This window comes from Heptranchias perlo, chromosome 5 (assembly GCF_035084215.1).
Source record: "Heptranchias perlo isolate sHepPer1 chromosome 5, sHepPer1.hap1, whole genome shotgun sequence".
Classification (NCBI taxonomy): Eukaryota; Metazoa; Chordata; class Chondrichthyes; order Hexanchiformes; family Hexanchidae; genus Heptranchias; species Heptranchias perlo.
In genome coordinates this window covers 118,430,835-118,449,276 of record NC_090329.1, presented here as the reverse complement: position 1 = coordinate 118,449,276, position 18,442 = coordinate 118,430,835, and the positions used below count along the sequence as shown (strand labels likewise).

Here is an 18,442-nt window from a genome sequence, read left to right as displayed (position 1 = left end):
ATATAGTGCCTTTAACGTAGTAAAACGTCCCGAGGCACTTCACAGGAGCGTAATCTGACCAAATTTGACACCGAGCCACATAAGGAGATATTAGGTGAGGTGACCAAAAGCTTGGTCAAAGAGGTAGGTTTTAAGCAGTGACTTAAAGGAGGAGAGAGAGAGTTAGAGTGGCAGCAAGGTTTAGGGAAGGAATTACAGAGCTTGGGGCCTAGGCAGCTGAAGGCTTGGTCTTCAATGGTGGAGTTACGGAAATCAGGGAAGCGCAAGAGGCCAGAGTTGGAGGGGCACAGAGATCTCAGAGGGTTGTATGGTGGCGGCCACACCCTGGGAACCTGCGACGGCTAAACTAGGTGAGGGTAACCCGGGAATTTATGCCCCAGGTGATAGAGAGACAACCATCTCCTCAGTGCATGAGCACTATTATGGTGAATTAGGTGGACTGGGCAAATGTGCTAGCTTCTCCGGCTAAGAAGGCACAGTAGCAAGGCTTTGTGAAAAGCTCAGGTCTTTGGTATGAATGCATCTGATACTGCAGGCCATCCGCCACAGCCCTCCCCATCTCCAGACGTTGCAACCTCATCTTGCTGCTGGCTTCAAATGTGTTGGGGGGTGGGGGGGAGGCAGAGAGACGGAGGTAAAGTCTGCACAAGTTTCCCTCACTTAAATCGATCTCAGACGCATGTGCCATTCATCAGGACGAACGGCGACGAATAGTAAAAATGGGTTGTGTCGCTGCCCTGGTCGAGAAATGCAGCGGAGACAAATGGGTCTCTGATACAACAGCATAATTCAGTATAAACACTACTCCCCCTGAGGTAATTTCCTGGTGAAAGTCATTGCGGTTCACCACGATAAGCCCAAAACATCGGGGCTGAATTTCCTCGGGGACTTCTCCCACTCCGCCGCCACCAAAGTTCCGCCAAAGCTACGCCGATTTTCTGTCGGAATTTACAGTGGCTGATCGGGGGAAGCCTTGAGGAAATTCCCGGCCCGTGTTTTTACTAAAGATGAGATTGAAGTGACACGAAGGGAAAATCGTCTGCGATTGAAAGAGTTCATTGTGCAGCTAACAGTGTGACACAGTGCCAGCTGTAGTGTGAAATACTTTTATTAAAAACAATTAGACAAACGATGCCTGACACAGAAGTAAAGGCCTTCTATGAGAAACCTTTTTAGACCTTCCTGCGCAAAGCTACAATCCCATTAATAACTTTTAGCTACCAGCTCTTGTAAATGTAGTAAGAAAACTAACAGCATCAGACCATATATATTGTTATACTGTTCTATTAAAGTCAGGCAATTTAGTGATGGTTAATGGGTCAATGTTCTTTTTGCATCTAGACAAACACATAGTTATCTTGGTAGAAAGTCATGATTATATTTCTCATTGTACCTCGCTGGTTTCTTAAGTGCCTGTTGGAGAGTAAACACAGAATTGCGACGTTCAGTACATAATAGTAGATTAACTTGATCATAGCAGACAGCCCAAGTTTAAAGAGAAATCAACTTATTGGAGCTATCTGTAAGGGATAGGAGTAAATATTGGGCCTGGATTCGGTTTTCTTCTGTGGTTGGTTGCTATATGCGGTGTTAGGTAGGTTGAGGGGTTGTCCTGATTTCCTTTCAGGATATATTCTAATTGATTGATGGAGTTTCCATGGGACATAGGACACTTATGGTAAGCAGAAGATGTATAGTAAACAGGCAGACTTATGCTAAACAGGCAGACTTATGGTAAACAGGAGAGGTATGGTGAATAAGCGATATATGGTAAACAGAGACTTATGGTAAACAGGAGTTCTATGGTAAACAGGGAGATGCATGGTAAACAAGAGATCTATGGTAAACAAGAGATCTATGGTAAACAAGGAGAAATATGGTAAACAGGGAGATCTGTGGTAAACAAGAGATCTGTGGTAAACAAGAGATCTGTGGTAAACAAGAGATCTGTGGTAAACAAGAGATCTGTGGTAAACGGAGACTTATGGTAAACGGAGACTTATGGTAAACAGGGAGATCTATGGTAAACAGGGAGATCTATGGTAAACAAGAGAAGTATGGTAAACAAGAGAGATACGGTAAACAAGAAATCAATGGTAAACAAGCGATATATATGGTAAACAGGGAGACTTACACAAATTCCAAAAGACTTGGACTGTCTGCAATGACAGAATTCGGTGAAGTCTCCAAAGCTCCAGCTGATCTTAACACACAACATTGAATATACAACTCAAAGAGTAACAAGTAATGGATAAGATCCAGTCCATATTGTACATGGTTACAGGTTCTGTTCTTCATATTGTGACATTTGGACTCTGATGAAATACCTTTGTCTCTGGATGCTGATTCGTCATCTCCCACAATAAAAGCCACAATTTAAATGAATCTTGTGAGTCAACGTCTGTGGTCTCTGGATATTTTCTCAAAATCCATTGGCCGAGACAAAAAGTGTGACCTTTGACACATGCTTGGCCTGGAAAGTGCGATCGATATATTCGGACATGTCCACATCGACCTCTACGGTGCAAGGTCCTTTCAAAGGCTGAATGAGAATGAGCTCTCCTGTCTGTCTATCGGAACGCTGGACTACAAACTGCCCTCGATTGCTTCCTCCTACAATTCCAAATCGCAGGCTGTCTGGTCCAGGCCTTCCGGGAGCAGCAGCTGTGGCCATACGGAAAAGGGTGACTGGAGTTTTCAGTTTTGAGGGCATAGACAGGTAATGGAAGGAGATGGTCTTAGGGGCACGATGGCAGGATCTGTTATTCATAGGGCAGGGATGGCGTTCACATTGACTGAAAACAAGAAAAAAAGATACATTCTAGTGACGTTTTTAAACAAAACACATGGAATTACATCACAGAAACAGGCCATTCGGCCCATGCTCCACACGAGCCTCCTCGCGCTCCTCTTCATCTCACACTTCAGCTGGTCGCCAGGGGGTGTGCAATGACTCCTCCCTCCCGTCTTCCTTCCCTGCTGTGGCAGGGCACCATTTCCCTCACCTCTGCTCAGCACCTCACCATAGCCATGAGGCCAAGATTGAGAGTGGTGAGGAGGGAAGGGATGAAACTCTGTGAGGCACTCGTTTAAATTATCAGATGGTGCGATCGACCTAGCAGTGAAACACTGAACACCCAACCGGATGGTATCAAGTATGATTTCTGGCATTAGAACTCAAATACTATGATGGTGTAAGGTTCAATTAATTTGTGGCCAGTTTGCAACACAGAAAGCTGTATGACAACAGAAGGAAAACCTATTTCAGGACCACTCCTTGCTTCCAGATATGCGTGTCCCATTAGAGTGACATCAATAATTGATCAACAGAAATCCACAATCCAAACCCACCTCACTAAACCCAGAAGGATAATGTTAGAGGAAATCATGAAGTGAGCTAATAGGTGGAAAAACTGGGAAATTAGATATTTTGTTTTGGTCGGCATGGTGTGGGCAGTTCTGAGAAGGACGCATCTACTGCCCATCCTTAGTTGCCCCGAACAACCAAGTAGCTTACTGGGCCACTTCCGAGGGCATTAAGAGTCAAACACATATTATGGACTAGAATCACTGGATAGGGCTGGCAGCTTCCATTCCCTGAAGGACATTGGTGAACCAGTTGGGTTTTTACAATAATTCAGCAGCTTTCATGGTCATTTTTTCTGCTGTCAGTCCACAAATTGCTAGATTTATTGAATTCATTTTCACTACTTGCTATGGTGAGATTTAGACTCAAAACCTCTGGGTTGCTAATCCAGTACCATAACCACCACACTACCACACCTATGGTGAAGGCAAACATTATGTTGGATTGAATCACATACCTTTTCAGAGGATACTGTAGACCCTTTGGGTTTAGAACAAACATTGTCATTGCTTTTGAACATAAGTGAAGGAATTAAAGCTTCAGTCCAAGTGAAATCTATTTACTACTAAGATCTTTTAATATAACATAAACAGGGGTAAAAATTCTTCTCTGTGATATTTTAATGAATTGATTAACATGTTCGGATAAGATACTTGTGTTCACTCTTTCAACAAATTCGATAACCTGTCTATTTTAATTTGTTAACTTTTAATTGCCTTCATTGAGTTTTGAAAAACTAACTTTCAACCAACAGTTTACTCTGGATCCCATAGCACAGTGGTACATTAATTTATAATTTTGACCTGCTGAATAAATTTACTGAGTATGGGATGTGCAGCCAATTCAGCTGTTAAGCTATAGAATGGAATGAGACTATGTGGTGCATGGAACATAAAATGGAGATGTATAGACACATGAATTTATAAATTCACAGAAAGAACATGCATTTATAAGGCACCATTCACGACCTCTGGATGGCATAAAGCCCTTCACAGCCAATGAAGTACTTTTGAAATATAGTCACTATTGTAACAGGGAATTGAGACAGTCAATTTGCGCACAGCAACGTCCCACAAACAGCAATGAAATAAGTCACCAGTCCATCTGTTTGATGATGTTGGTTGAGGGCTAGATATTGGCCAGGACACTGGGAGAGCTCCCCTACTCTTCTTCAAATAGTGCTACAGGATCTTTTATGTCCACCTGAGAGGACAAATGGGGCCTAAGTTTAACGTCTCATCCAAGAGACAGCAGCTCTGACAGCACAGCACTGAAGTATCAGCCTAGATTATGTGCCCAAGTCACCGGAGTGGGGCTTGAATCCACAACCTTCTGGCTCAGAGGCAAAAGAGCCACCAGTGAGGCCAGGCTGACATGTACATATTCATATACAAATTTACTTACAATGGCGATGTTTTAACATAGCTGACATTCCCATGAGGCTGTGGACACTCGGGATTAACACACTGAAATCCTCCTCTTGTGTTGATACAAGTCCCCCCTCTTGTGCAGTTGTGCTGTGATGTTGCACACTCATCTATATCTGGGAAAACCACACCAAAAAAAAAATTAGACCATGTCTTGAACATCCACCGTACATTACAGCCTATGAACCTTTTTAAGCATTGCAATCAAATGAAAATTGCAGCAATAATGCTAATTAATTAACCTGCTGAACCAAAGCAACACATAATTTCACAAAGATTATCACCTTGCTCTTCTCTTGTAGGTTATTCTTCCTTCCTCCTCATGTGACATGCACTATTTGCCCAGATTGGAAGTCCTTGGCTAGAAACCTCTTCCTGGGCATTTGCCAATGTTTCTCTGAGTCAATCAGTAGGAAATGCTGAAGAGTACCCTCTTTCTCTCTAGGGAAGTGCCTAGTCCTCATTTGGCATTGTCACAAATGTCTTTTTTGCACAGAATACATGTGGGCTTAATTTGAACTCTGGAAACTGGCAGGTTCACTGGCTTGAAGTGGAAAAGTGCTGCTTTTATTTGGAGTCCTCAAAACAATTTAAAGAAGAGCCACAGTTGAAAACTTAAACCTTGCGTTCTGTCGCCCAAGCTTACGTGGACTTTTGTTAAGCTGGTCAATATTTACTGGTTGGACTCCAGGCCGACATATATCGCCGTACCTTCATCGTCGCTGTGTCAAAAGCCCCTAGCTAACAGCACTGTGGGAGAACCTTCACAATATGGACTGCAGCGGCTTAGGCGGCGGCTCATCACCACCTTCTCTAGGGCAACTAGGGGTGGGCAATAAATGCCGGCCTTGCTAGCGACGTCTGTACCCCAAGAATGAATTTTAAAAAAAACTTCAATCATGGCTTCCCTAAGTGGGGACTTACCGTCACAGCTCCTGCCGTCATTTAGAAGCTTGTATGCAGCAGGACAGGTACAGCGGTAGGACCCAGGGATATTGACACAGGTGTGCATGCAGAGTCTGGTAACCCCTTCCAGTTGGTAAACCTCACACTCGTTTACATCTGTGTGGAAGAATTAAAGCATTTCCATAGCACAACTGTCCACACCACAACAAATACAGCCAGAGCAGGCCTGTAGGTCATGCTTTACTAATGAATCTTGCTGGATTGATGGTTGGTAAGAACTTGCACTTTGCAAACACTTGGGCAGACACTTCTCAATCTCCTTCCCTCGAGCACGGTCCATCCTACAGCACATGCTGTTCCCAGCCTGAGAGGTTATAAGATCATAGAGTCATAGAGTGATGCAGCATAGAAGGAGGCCTTTCAGCCCATCGTGTCTATGCCAGCTCTTTGAAAGAGCTATCCAATTAGTCCCACTCCCCTGCTCTTTCCCCATAGCCCTGCAAATTTTTCCCTTTCAATTATTTATCCAATTCCCTTTTGAAAGTTATTATTGAATTTGCTTCCACCACCCTTTCAGGCAGTGCATTCCAAATCATAACAACTCACTGCATAAAAAAATGCTCCTCATCTCACCTCTGGCTCTTTTGCCGATCACCTTAAATCTGTGTTCTCTGGTTACAGACCCTTCTGCCACTGGAAACAGTTTTTCCTTATTTATTCTATCAAAACCTTCATGATTTTCAACACCTCTATCAAATCTCCTCTTAACCTTCTCTGCTCTAAGGAGAACAACCTCAGCTTCTCCAGTCTATCCATGTAACTGAAGTCCCACATTCTAGTAAATCTCCTCTGCACCTCTCTAAGGCCTTGACAAGCTTCCTAAAGGTTGAGCAGGAAATCTTACTTTCCAGGCTTCAGTCAATTCTGCTTTGAAGCAGTCAATAGGAAATGTACAAGTGTGGTCTGGGTTGATTTGCCCTCTTGTTTTCCAGGGAAGGAACTTGTCTTCCCTTGACACAAATGCAGAATGGCTTTGGTGCAGGCTGATAGTTGGTTACATTTCAGCACTGTCGAAAAGAGGGAGGGACTAGGAATAGTAGTCAGTCTGACAAGCAACGTGCTCTTATATTGCATGATACTGTCCAACAGCATGATTGATCCTGCAGCTCTACCCAGATTAGATTGCATCACCTTGTGCAGTGAGGCAAGCGACTTGTTCATCGATGCAGTATTTGTGAGGAATCCTTTGTTTCAGCAGTGGCCCTTGAAGTTGTAATCACGAATCAACTCAGCAGAATCTGTGGCCATTCTGTGCCTCTCCACCACAGTAGCTAACACGTCTTCACCCACCACCTCTTTCTATTCCCCAGCCGTGATCATCCTGTGTTGCCACATCAAACTCACTAACCCCCCTTAGAAGGGGTCTTTCTATTCTAGTGCCTGCTTTGAATGATGTGGGTGTTGTAGACTTCTGAGATGTGGAGTACCATCTTCTTTCCTTCTGACAGTATGCTAACGCTGCCAAAATAAAAGTTAACAACTACTTTCTACAGCACTCCTGCTGATGTACGGAGAGAAATCTCAGAGCAGAGTTGAGAATAAAACAGTGGAAACCAAATAGGAGGGAAGAAGGAAATGCTGGAAAAATTAAGGGGGCAGAGTTGTTGTCAAAAAGAGAAAGGCTTTCAGAAAACAGAGAGGGAGGTGACAAGGTGGAACAATTCAGGGAGGGCGTTAGAGGGCAGGGCCCAATGACTGAAAGAGAGGCGCCAACGTGGAACAGATGGAGCGGGGAACAAGGAGTGACCCAGTGTCAGAGCACAAGGATCCATGTGGTGACACTTGCCTGGAGGAGATTGCGGAGGTGGTGTGGAGCAAGACCACTGATTGATTTGAAAGACAAGACAAGGATCTTGAAGTCAATTCACTGGGATAGGGAGAGTAGAGCTTGGGAAGGACAGGGTGATGTGAGTGTGGAACTTTGCGTGAATGAAGATGCAAGCCATGGTTTTCTGAATAAGTTGTAATTTATGAACGATGGAAGTAGAGTGGTTGGCTAAGAGACCATTGGAGAAGCTGAGCTTGGAGATGGCAAGGGCAGGAATTAGGGTTTTGCTGGGAAAGGGGAAAAGATAGTGGTGGAGATGATTCTAACGCAGTCATTAACTTACAACACTTATATGGATCTTTGGTAATGTTCTAACAATTCGTCTGTTCCACATATCACCTCTTGTTTGTATTATGAACACTTTCACATACCTTGGCACACACTGTTCTCACTGATCCCGCTCATATGGAAGCCGGCATCACAACTGCAGTGTTGGGTCCTTTCAACCTTTGCACAGCGGGGTTTCCGACTAAAGGACTGGTCACTTAACGCACTCCATTCTACAGCAACGGGAGCTTTGCAGGGGTGGGGTGGAGGGAGGGGGGGAAATGACATACCAGAAAGAGAAATTTGTACTGGTCTCTGTTTTTAATAGCACAATGATTACAAGAAGCCTGTAACTGCAAATTAGACACTTTGGGAGTGAAATTCCCTTTGTTGATAAATTTTAGCAAAAAACATTGGTGTGAGCACAAAGGTTTTAGCAAAATTTAATGATCTCCTACACCACACTTCTATTTATACTAGATCCTGGTTTGATATTTGTTTTGTTTGGATGGGGTCGCTCAATGGAGAACATGGATTTATACTTTCCCCATCTGATTTACACTCGGTCTGAATCATGCTGCAATGAGGTGTTACAGGGCAGTGACCCAGCACTTTGTAGAACACATTTATGATGATTCTAGAAATGGAAAACATAGGAATTCTTCCCACTATTTTTGGCAGTGTTTTTAATAAATAGTGAGCACAGGGAATCATCCTCCAGGGAGACGTAAGGGGTAGGGAAGGGCAATAATTAAAAATGAATTTAAAAAGAAATTCTTTTATGTTTAGGGATTGCAACAACAACAACAACTTATATTTATACAGCACCTTTAACGGAGTAAAATGTCCCAAGGCGCGCTTCAGAGGAGCGTAATCAGTCAAAAAATTGACACCGAGCCAAAGAAAGAAATATTAGGACAGGCGACCAAAAAGCTTGGTCAAAGAGGTAGGTTTTAAGGAGCGTCTTAATGGAGGAGAGGTAGAGAGGTTTAGGGAACCAATTCCAGACTTTAGGGCCTAGATGGCTAAGGCATGGCCAACAATGGTGGGGCGAAGGGAGTGCAGGATGCAAAAGAAGCCAGAGTTCTCGGAGGGTTGTACGCCTCCAGATTTAGGTAGAACAATAGGCTGATGAGATCGTTCGTGGTTTGAGAGTCAGGTTTGACTCTGCCCTGTGGATCTTACCAGATCAGAGGGTTGGATTCTGCTCCAGGGAGGAAAGACTTTAGTCACTCTCTTTGAAGCTTAGTATTGTTTCTATTCCAGGGAGGGTTATGTTAATTTTAAAAAGTGCTCAGTTCTAAAATGTTTATTAACACGCTTCTGCAAGCTCTTGACTGAGCACACACGGGATATAAATGCTTCCAAAAGGTGCCAGCCGTGGCTTAGTGGTAGCACTCTCGCCTCGGAGTTAGAAGATTGTAGAGACTTGAGCCCATAATCTAGGCTGACACATCAGTGCAGTACTGGGGGAGTGCTCCATTGTCGGTGATGCTGTCTTTTGGATGAGAAATGAAACCAAGACCCTGTCTACCATCTCAGATGTAAAAGATCCCACGGCACTATTTGAAGAAGAGCAGGAGAGTTCTCCCCAGTGTCTTGGCCAATATTTATCCCTCCACCAATATTGCTAAAACAGATTATTTGGTTATTACCTTATTGCTGTCTGTGGGAGCTTGCTGTGCGCAAATTGGCTGCCATTTTCCTACATTACAACAGTGACTACACTTCAAAAGTACTTCATTGGCTGTAAAGAGCTTTGGGACATCCTGTGGTTGTCAAAGGTGCTATATAAATGCAAGTCCTTCTCCTTCTTTCTTAAGGTTATGCAGGCTCCAGAAGTTAAGTTTGTAAAGCAAATGGATTCTCTCACGCACTGGTAAGTTCAATCCAGGTCGAGCTGTATTGTTGTAATTATGGAAAATTGAGTTTTGTGTTTATGCTTCTGATGATTTAGATTCTGTCAATTTGTGTGGACGGTCAGGCATCATTGTAACATCTGAGACTAGGCCTTAGGAGAAAAACAGTGATATTTAAGGCGATCAGTTCTATATCTGAATTGTCAAATTGTTTCTTTAAAAAAATATATTATTTGAGTAAAAATAGAACCTGGTTCTACTATCCAGGAGCGCTCACCTAGAAAGGTGGGTTGGAATCGCACGGTGTGAGGTATTATGAAATCCCGTTGCTCGTTGTACTAATCAGCTAATGTCTTTGTAAAAATAGCAGAGACAGCAATCTCATATGAAGGCGCAAACATTTTGTTCTGATATCGCACAGTGCGCATTCACCCTAATGGTCACAAATTAAGTAAACAAGTAAAAATAATTTGCAAACACAAAAAAAAGTTAAACCTCAGAGCAGTCAGACCATAGTGCAAGGAAGCAGCTGCCAAAGAATTATCTATCAACGTATTAAGATCATAATCCAATCAGTCCAGCGTCCTAATCATCCAAGGGTTTATTGGCACCCAAAGCACCACCGCCAGAGTTGGAGTCCAATTCTCACCTGGACATAACTACCCAAAGGAACAGCAAACATGCTCAATTATAATCTCTGACTGGCGTACTGCTGAGAGGCTGTGACTCAGCCTTCTCATCCTGCTCTCTGATATTTGTCCCTGTGTCTTAAAAAACAAGTTCAAATGTTATTCACAAAACATCACCACATTCCGCCAGTGGAATGTGCGTGCGGCCCACATAATAAGAACTGCACTTCAAAGAGGAACTTCTGGATCGGATTCCACACGGTTTAAAAAAAAAATAAAACCACAGCATGTGCAAAATTGCTTCATAATTCCGAGGGGAAAACGTTTTTCCAATTTTTTTTTTTAAGGTTATCAGATTAAATATTTAAAAGTACTCCTTTGTAAATTTCCTTCGGGCACATTCCCACGTTGATACTCTGGGGGAAGTCTGAGAAATTTGCTTCATAACTTTCACTGGAACAGGATGCCGCGCTCACTTTCTCAAATCCAGCGGGTTCTTTCCCTTCCCAGATGTTACAAACCTGTCTGCACTGGATACCGGCAGTTGCTCCCCGTCCAGCTGTTTGGGCAAGAGCACGTGTACTGGTTCACTGCATCCACACAGGTCCCTCCATTCTGGCAGGGATCGCTGGCGCATTCATTGATTTCTGTAAAAGAAATGAAACAGGTTTAGGAAATGGGTGAGGCAAACACCATTTCTCCAGGTCTTTTAAACCCCCCCCCCCCTTGGAGGTTCCTGTGACATTTCTGAACCGAATATAAAATGCAGTTCGAAAGAAAACGGCGGGTCCCCAGGATTTAGATTCCATCTAGACAAAATGCAACTGTATGGTGCTGCCCCACGTTATCATGGCTACCTCTCTCTCCTCCTTTAAGACGCTCCTTAAAACCTATCACTTTGACCAAACTTTTGGTCGCCTGTCCTAATATCTCCTTATGTGCCTTGGTCTGATGATGCTTCTGTGAAGGGCCTTGGGACTTTTTACTTTGCTAAAGGCACTGTATAAGGTAATTGGCAAAAGAACCAGAGGCACAAGGGGAAAAAAAAATTACGCAGCGAGTTTTTATGTTCTGGAATGCAATGCCTGAAAGGGCGGTGGAAGCAGATTCAATAATAACTTTCAAAAGGGAATTGGATATATGCTTGATAAGGAGAAATGTGCAGGGCTATGGAGAAAGAGCAGGTGAGTGGGACTAATTGGATAGCTCTTTCAAAGAGCCGGCACATACATGATGGGCCGAATGGCCTCCTTCTGTACTATGTGATCCTATGATTCTACGGCTGATCTGTGTCTTAACTCCATTTACCTGCCTTGATTCCAAATCCCTTAATACCCTTGCCTAACAAAAATCTATCAATCTCAGTTTTGAAATTTTCAATTGACCCCCAGCCTCAACAGATTTTTGGGGGAAGAGAGTTCCAGATTTCCACTACCCTTTGTGTGAAGAAGTGCTTTCTGACATCACCCCTGAACAGCCTAGCTCTAATTTTAAGGTTTTGCCCCCTTGTTCTGGATTCTCTGACCAGAGGAAATAATTTCTCTCTATCTACCCTATCAAATCCTTTAATCATTTCAAACACCTCAATTAGATCACCCCTTAATCTTTTATATCCAAGGGAATAGAAGCCTAATCTATGCAACCTGTTCTCATAATTTAAACTTTGAAATTATGCCCCCTATACCCAAGGCCAGGTCATTGATATATATCTAATTGAATGACAGAACAGGCTTGAGGGGCTGAATAGCCTACTCCTGTTCCTAATTTTTTTGGGAGAGTTAGACTGAATGGGCGGAATGGTCTCCTTCATCCGAATCCACGTGTGATCTTGTAACGCAGCCCCTAACATTTCTCAAGGGACTTTGATGACAATAGCGTCGGCTTCACATTTTCCTCAGTTCAAGCAGACAAAAGACTTGTGCTCCATGAGGCCTGGCTCACAGAGCCTCTTACAGCAGCCAGTCACTGCAGCATCACAGAGAGCTACTCAGCCTCTGCCAAATCTAGGTGCGGTGGCTATCAATAGCATGCCTGGAATATCTCTGGACCGTTAGACCATGAAATTATTTAATGAAATGTCTGAGACTATTAACCCAATGCGTCCTTGACCTCCGAAATCCATCAGGCCTGGCAGCTGCAGTATGGCTGGTTTACTGGGGCAAGTGAGTACAGGTAGCTTCACACTGGCAGAGGCTACCTGATGGGAAAGATAGGAAGCTCAGGATGGAATGTATGACCAAATATCATTAGGCTGGGGAAAGATATGCAGGTGTTCCCACATGGGGAATGCAATGTTTTTTATTTAAGTTTAAAATCGAGAACATTTAGCTGACTTTGATCAAGGATGGTTTTGTGTCATGAGAAACACCATAAAGACTTCATTATTCATTGCTTCAGAAATCTAGGGGTTGACATTCCTCCCCATCAACAATTTTAGCGAAAAAGTTGATGCGAGTACAAAACAGAAGATCCACTTTTGTGATCACGCTGAGTAAAATTATCAATAGGAAGAAATTCCCGATTCTAATTCAGTCTACTGCGTAAGCCTTTAAATTACTGCATGCAATATTAATGTGCAAATGTTTAATGCGTGCATATGATATTACTTTGTCTGCTATCTCAATGGAGGCGTTACCCCGTTCATTTTAAGTCAATGCCTATGGTAAAAAAGCAGACAGAGTACTTTTGTACGAACGTGCTAAGTGTTTGTACTCTGATATCACAGTCAGTCATTTCTGGGCTGTATTGTTAATTATTTCCTTTCCAACTGCCCAGAATAAAAAAAGCACACACTTATTTGAACCATTTGATGACTGATTTATTTCACTATAACATTTCACCAATACTTCTCGAAATATTTTAGTCCTCCAAAAAATAACTTGATCATGTAGAAATGTAAATACAGGAGGAGGCTGCTTCAGCTTCTGTAACTGTTAGCTCTACACTGGAGCTATCTACACTAAACTAATTTTCCTCCTCATACCCTCAAATGTTTATCTAACTTCCTTTTCAACATTGTGATTGAATTGTCTTCAATAACCACTCGTTGTAATTTTTTCCATATACCAATAATTATCTGCACGCAAACATTTTTTCTAACCTCTCCCTTTATGTTCGCAGTAAAGAAAGAACAAAAGAACTTGCATTTACATAGGTCCTCAGGACACCCCAAAGTGCCTCACAGCCAATGAAGTACTATTGAACTGTAGTCACGGTTGTAGTATAGTGAAATGGGGTAGCCAATTTGTGCACAGCAAGGTCCCACAAACAGCAATGTAATAATGACTAGATAATCTGTTTATAGTGATGTTGGTTGAGGGATAAATATTGGCCGGGACACTGGGGAGAACTCCCCAGCTCTTCTTCGAATAGTGCCATGGAATCTTTTATGTCCGCCTGAGAGGGCAGACGGAGCCTCGGTTTAATGTCTCATCCAAAGATGGAACATCTGATAGTGCAGCACTCCCTCAATACTGCACTGGAGTGTCAGCCTAGATTTTGTGCTCAAGTCTCTGGAGTGGACAACCTTCTGATCCAGAGACAAGAGTGCTACCACTGAGCCACAGCTGGCACTTAAATGATTAGCATTTCTATTCAATGCTTTTAAAATAAAACAGAATTGGGGAGATTAACGCCCCTACTCCCTTCTAAAATTGGTAAACAATCCCCGATATTCTTGAGAAACAGCTGTTTTCACTTTCGCTTCTAATCTTTTAGAAAAAGGGCAAAACACTAACGGAACCATCTAGTTATCATAGTGGTTGGTTCCATCCAATAGCTGGTGCTGGTGTTTCACTTGGGATGCTTTGACTCCTCCATATGCTATTTTATCTAGTAAAGTGAGTGATTAGGGGTCTTGGGTCCAAACAATACTGTGAAACTTTAAACAGGAGTACCTGTACAGTTAGCGTTCTCCCCTGTCCAGCGTCCACTGGACTGACAGACTCTAGTGCTGGAGCCAATGAGCTGATAGCCTGGCTGACAGATGAAGTGCACTTCGTGATCTGTTCTATACCTGGAGCCAAACTTCTTGCCATTCTTGGGAGCCTCAAGTGAAGGGCATAACGTCACTAAAACCAAACAGAGAGAGAGAGACGAGTTACATCGAAACTACAGCACAAAAACAGACTATTTGGCCTGACTGTTCTATGCAGGTGTTTATACTCCACACGAGCCTCCTCCCTCCCTACTTCATCGAACCCAAGCAGGATACCCTCTATTACTTTCTCCCTCATGTACTTATCTAGCTTCCCCTTAAATGCATCTATGCTATTTGCCTCAACTACTATGAGTTCCACATTCTTACCACTCTTTGTCATGACCTCTAGTTCTGGACTCCACCATGAGTGGAAACATTTTCTCTACGTTTACTCTATCAAATCCTTTCATTATCTTAAGACCTCCATCAGGTCACCCCTCAGCCTTCTCTTTTCTAGAGAAAAGCCCCAGCCTATTAAACCTTTTCATGGTAAGGATATCCTCTCAGTTCTAGTATCATCTTTGTGACTTTTCTTTTTGCAAACTCTCCAATGCCTCTATATCCTTTCTATAATATGGAGACCAGAACTGTGTACAATACTCCAAGTGTGGTCTAACCAAGGTTCTATACAAGTTTAACATAATTTCTTTGCTTTTCAATTCGATCCCTCTAGTGATGAACCCCATTGCTTGATTTGTCTTTTTTATGGTCTTATTAACCTGTGGCGCTACTTTTAATGATTTGTGTATCTGTACCCCAAGATCCCTTTGCTCCTCTATCCCTTATTATCTTAATGTCTCAACAAAACTATGTCTGTCACATCGGGAATACCTACTTAAATTAATGGCCTCTTTTTGATTCACAATGTTTTGAGCGTTCAAAGTAAATTAGACTTTTGTAGGTATCATAATCCATAATCATAAACAATATGGTAAAGATGCAAATACATTGAAACCTTGTGACTATTCATTTCTGTATCCTTGTTTCTTTGTTCCCCACTCCCCTCCCACCCCCTTCTCACCTCCTCTCCTGAAGGCAGGGAAACTGAAGATGCGGGAGTGCTGCAGCACCAGAAGATGTGCCAAAGGATCTTAAGGAGCAGAAGAACCCCAAGGATGAAGAAACCTACCAGTCTTGTTGGGCTCAGCAGAGATTGAGAGCGACAAAGGTAAGTGCTGGGGCCGAACGAATTGGAAGAAGAGGAGGCCTCTCCTAGGCCCTCTCCCCCCCCACCTTTAGAGAAATCAGGGCCTTTTCCACAGCTACCCCGAGCCTACCAACACCTTTCACCATGCAGTCCCGGGGAGCGGAGGTCACAGGGACGGCAGCAGGATAATCCACTGGGAACTCGAGGACCAGGGCTCTGCTCTTATTTACACGCAGCAGGTAGGGAAGGGGCAGCCAGCGGGGATCCTGGCAGAGGCAAGGGGTCGTAAATTTAGCTCAGTGCAGGAACACGGCAACAGGCCTTACCACTGATTTTGCCCGTTTTCTGCTGCTATCCCCGGCCCATTAGGCATGGGAAAGTATAGGAAACTCCAACCCCAAACCTCTAATTCCCATTATGTGCATATTGTTAAGCACCATTCATTTCACACCTTGTACACTGGACAGGGTTGAAATGTGAAATGTACAGGGATTCTGTAACACCACTATTGGCAGCTCCTTAACCAATTGGTTTCGCAGAGCTCTGAATCCAGTAAAATGCATGAGGATTTACAAACTATAAATCAATGAAGATTAGAGGTTTGGCGTCCCGTTCAGGTTTAGAACACCAAGGACTGGTAATGGGTTTTTGCAACAATCCAACAGCTTCATGGTAACTATTACTGATACCAGCTTTTTATTTCCAGATTTTTTTTAAACTGAATTCAAATTCTCAAACTCCCACGGTGGAATCTGAAATCACGTTTGCTGGATTAATAGCCTAGGCCTCTGGATTACTAGTCCAGTAACATAACCAGTACATTACCATAGCCTTGGTAGGACTGATTTTGGTATACCAGGTATTGGTTACTACTGCTGAAGATCTAGTTGCCACGTAACTTGATTGACTTCTTTGATGATGTAACGGAGAGGGTTGATGTAGTGTACGTGGACTTTCAAAAGGCTTTTGATAAAGTACCACATAATGGACTTGTTAGCAAAATTGAAGACCATGGGATTAAAGGGACAGTGGCAGCATGGATGCAAAATTGGCTAAGGGACAGGAAGCAGAGAGTAGTGATCAGCCGTGATTTTTCAGATTGAAGGTAAGTATACAGTGGTGTGCCCCAGGGGTCGGTATCAGGACCACTGCTCTTTTTGATATATATTAATGACCTGGACCTGGGTAGACAGGGCATAATTTCAAAGTTTGCAGATGACATGAAACTCGGAAATGTAGTAAACAATGTGGAGGATAGTAATTGACTTCAGGAGGACACAGACAGACTGGTGAAATGGGCAGACACATGGCAGATGAAATTTAATGCAGAGAAGTGTGAAGTGATGCATTTTGATAGGAAGAATGAGGAGAGGCAATATAAACTAAAAAGTACAATTTTAAAGAGGGTACAGGAACAGAGAGACCTGGGGATATACATACACAATTCTTTGAAGGGCAGTACAAGTTGAGAAGGTTGTTAAAAAGGCAACCTTGGTTTTATAAATAGAAGCATAGAATACAAATGCAAGGAAGTTATGCTAAACCTTTACAAAACACTGGTTAGGCCCCAGCTGGAGTATTGTGTCAAATTCTGGGCACCACACTTTAGGAAGGATATCAAGGCCTTAGAGAGGGTGCAGAGAAGCTTTACTAGAATTGTACCAGGGATGTCGGACTTCAGTTATGTGGAAAGACTAGAGAAGCTCTGGTTCTCCTTAGAGCAGAGAAGTGAAGGGGAGATTTGATAGAGGTATTCAAAATTATGAAGGGCTTTGATAGAGTAAATAAGGAGAAACTGTTTCCACTGGCAGGCGGGTCGGTAACCAGAGGACACAGATGTAAGGTAATTGGCAAAAGAACCAGAGGTGAAATGAGGATAAATTGTTTTATGCAGCAAGTTGTTATGATATGGAATGCACTGCCTGAAAGGAGGTGGAAGCAGATTGAATTAAAACTTTCAAAAGGGAATTGGATAAATACTTGATGGGGAAAAATTTGCAGGGCTATGGGGAAAGGGCAGGGGAGTGGGACGAAAGAGCTGGCACAGGTATAATGGGTCGAAAAACCTCCTTCTGTGCTGTACCGTTCTATGATTCTATGAACACCTAACTATCTCTCTTTGCTAAGTGAACATTTAGGTGAGACTGCCACGTGTTAAATCACAGCTATTACTGCAACCGCCTGAACAGCACATTTGGGATAGAGGTGAAGCATGGGGTAAATTGCTTTTAAACATTTTTTTCTAAACAGCCACCAGTTCCCAAACCCTGAGCAGATTTGCTGCAGGAACTACATTCCCATGCCACAGTATTCGGTTCGGTTTAATGTAGAAATGGACCTTGAGGTGACACAGAATTTTAGGGGCCCCGACTATTTGCTGAGAAGCATCTCCCTCCGAGAACTCAGAATCCTACACACGAGCCTGCCTAATGAAGGGTGACGCTGGCAGTATTGGATCGAGTAGCACAGAGTGTTGGGGGGTATAGTTAATACTGAGGAAGACTGTGATAAAATACAGGAAGACATTAATAAATTTGCAGAATGGATGTGTAATTGGCAAATTAATTTCAATATAGATAACTATGAGGTTATCTTGGAAAATAAGAGCCTAAATGGGGTAGAGGAGCGGGGGGATCTCGGGGTACAGATATACAAATCACTAAAAGTAGCGACACAGGTTAATATCGCCATTTAAAAAAAAGCAAACCAAGCACTGGGGTTCATTTCTAGAGGGATAGAATTGAAAAGCAGAGAAGTTATGTTAAACTTGTATAGAACCTTGGTTAGATCACACTTGGAGTACTGTGAAAAACTGTGGTCTCCATATTCTAAAAAGGATATAGAGGCACTGAAGAAGGTGCACAAAGATTTATAAGGATAATACCAGAACTGAGAGGTTATACCTAACAGGAAAGGTTGAACAGGCTGGGGCTTTATTTCTAGAAAAGAGAAGGCTGAGGGATGACCTGATAG

At 42.9% G+C, this 18,442-nt stretch overlaps 1 protein-coding gene across 1 annotated transcript in view; it reads right to left on the bottom strand.

Annotated features, from left to right (window-relative positions):
* Positions 1–1,092: 1,092 nt before the first annotated feature.
* The window catches only part of LOC137321506 (fibulin-7), a 29,719-nt gene continuing 12,369 nt past the window's right edge, over positions 1,093–18,442 (bottom strand). The window contains exons 3-8 of the mRNA XM_067983899.1: positions 14,240–14,413; positions 10,865–10,990; positions 7,960–8,103; positions 5,719–5,856; positions 4,772–4,910; positions 1,093–2,795 (exon numbers count right to left, since the gene is read on the bottom strand). Of these exons, the coding sequence (XP_067840000.1) occupies positions 2,423–2,795; positions 4,772–4,910; positions 5,719–5,856; positions 7,960–8,103; positions 10,865–10,990; positions 14,240–14,413 (1,094 nt within the window). The 3' untranslated portion in view covers positions 1,093–2,422. The remainder of the gene's footprint in view (positions 2,796–4,771; positions 4,911–5,718; positions 5,857–7,959; positions 8,104–10,864; positions 10,991–14,239; positions 14,414–18,442) is intronic.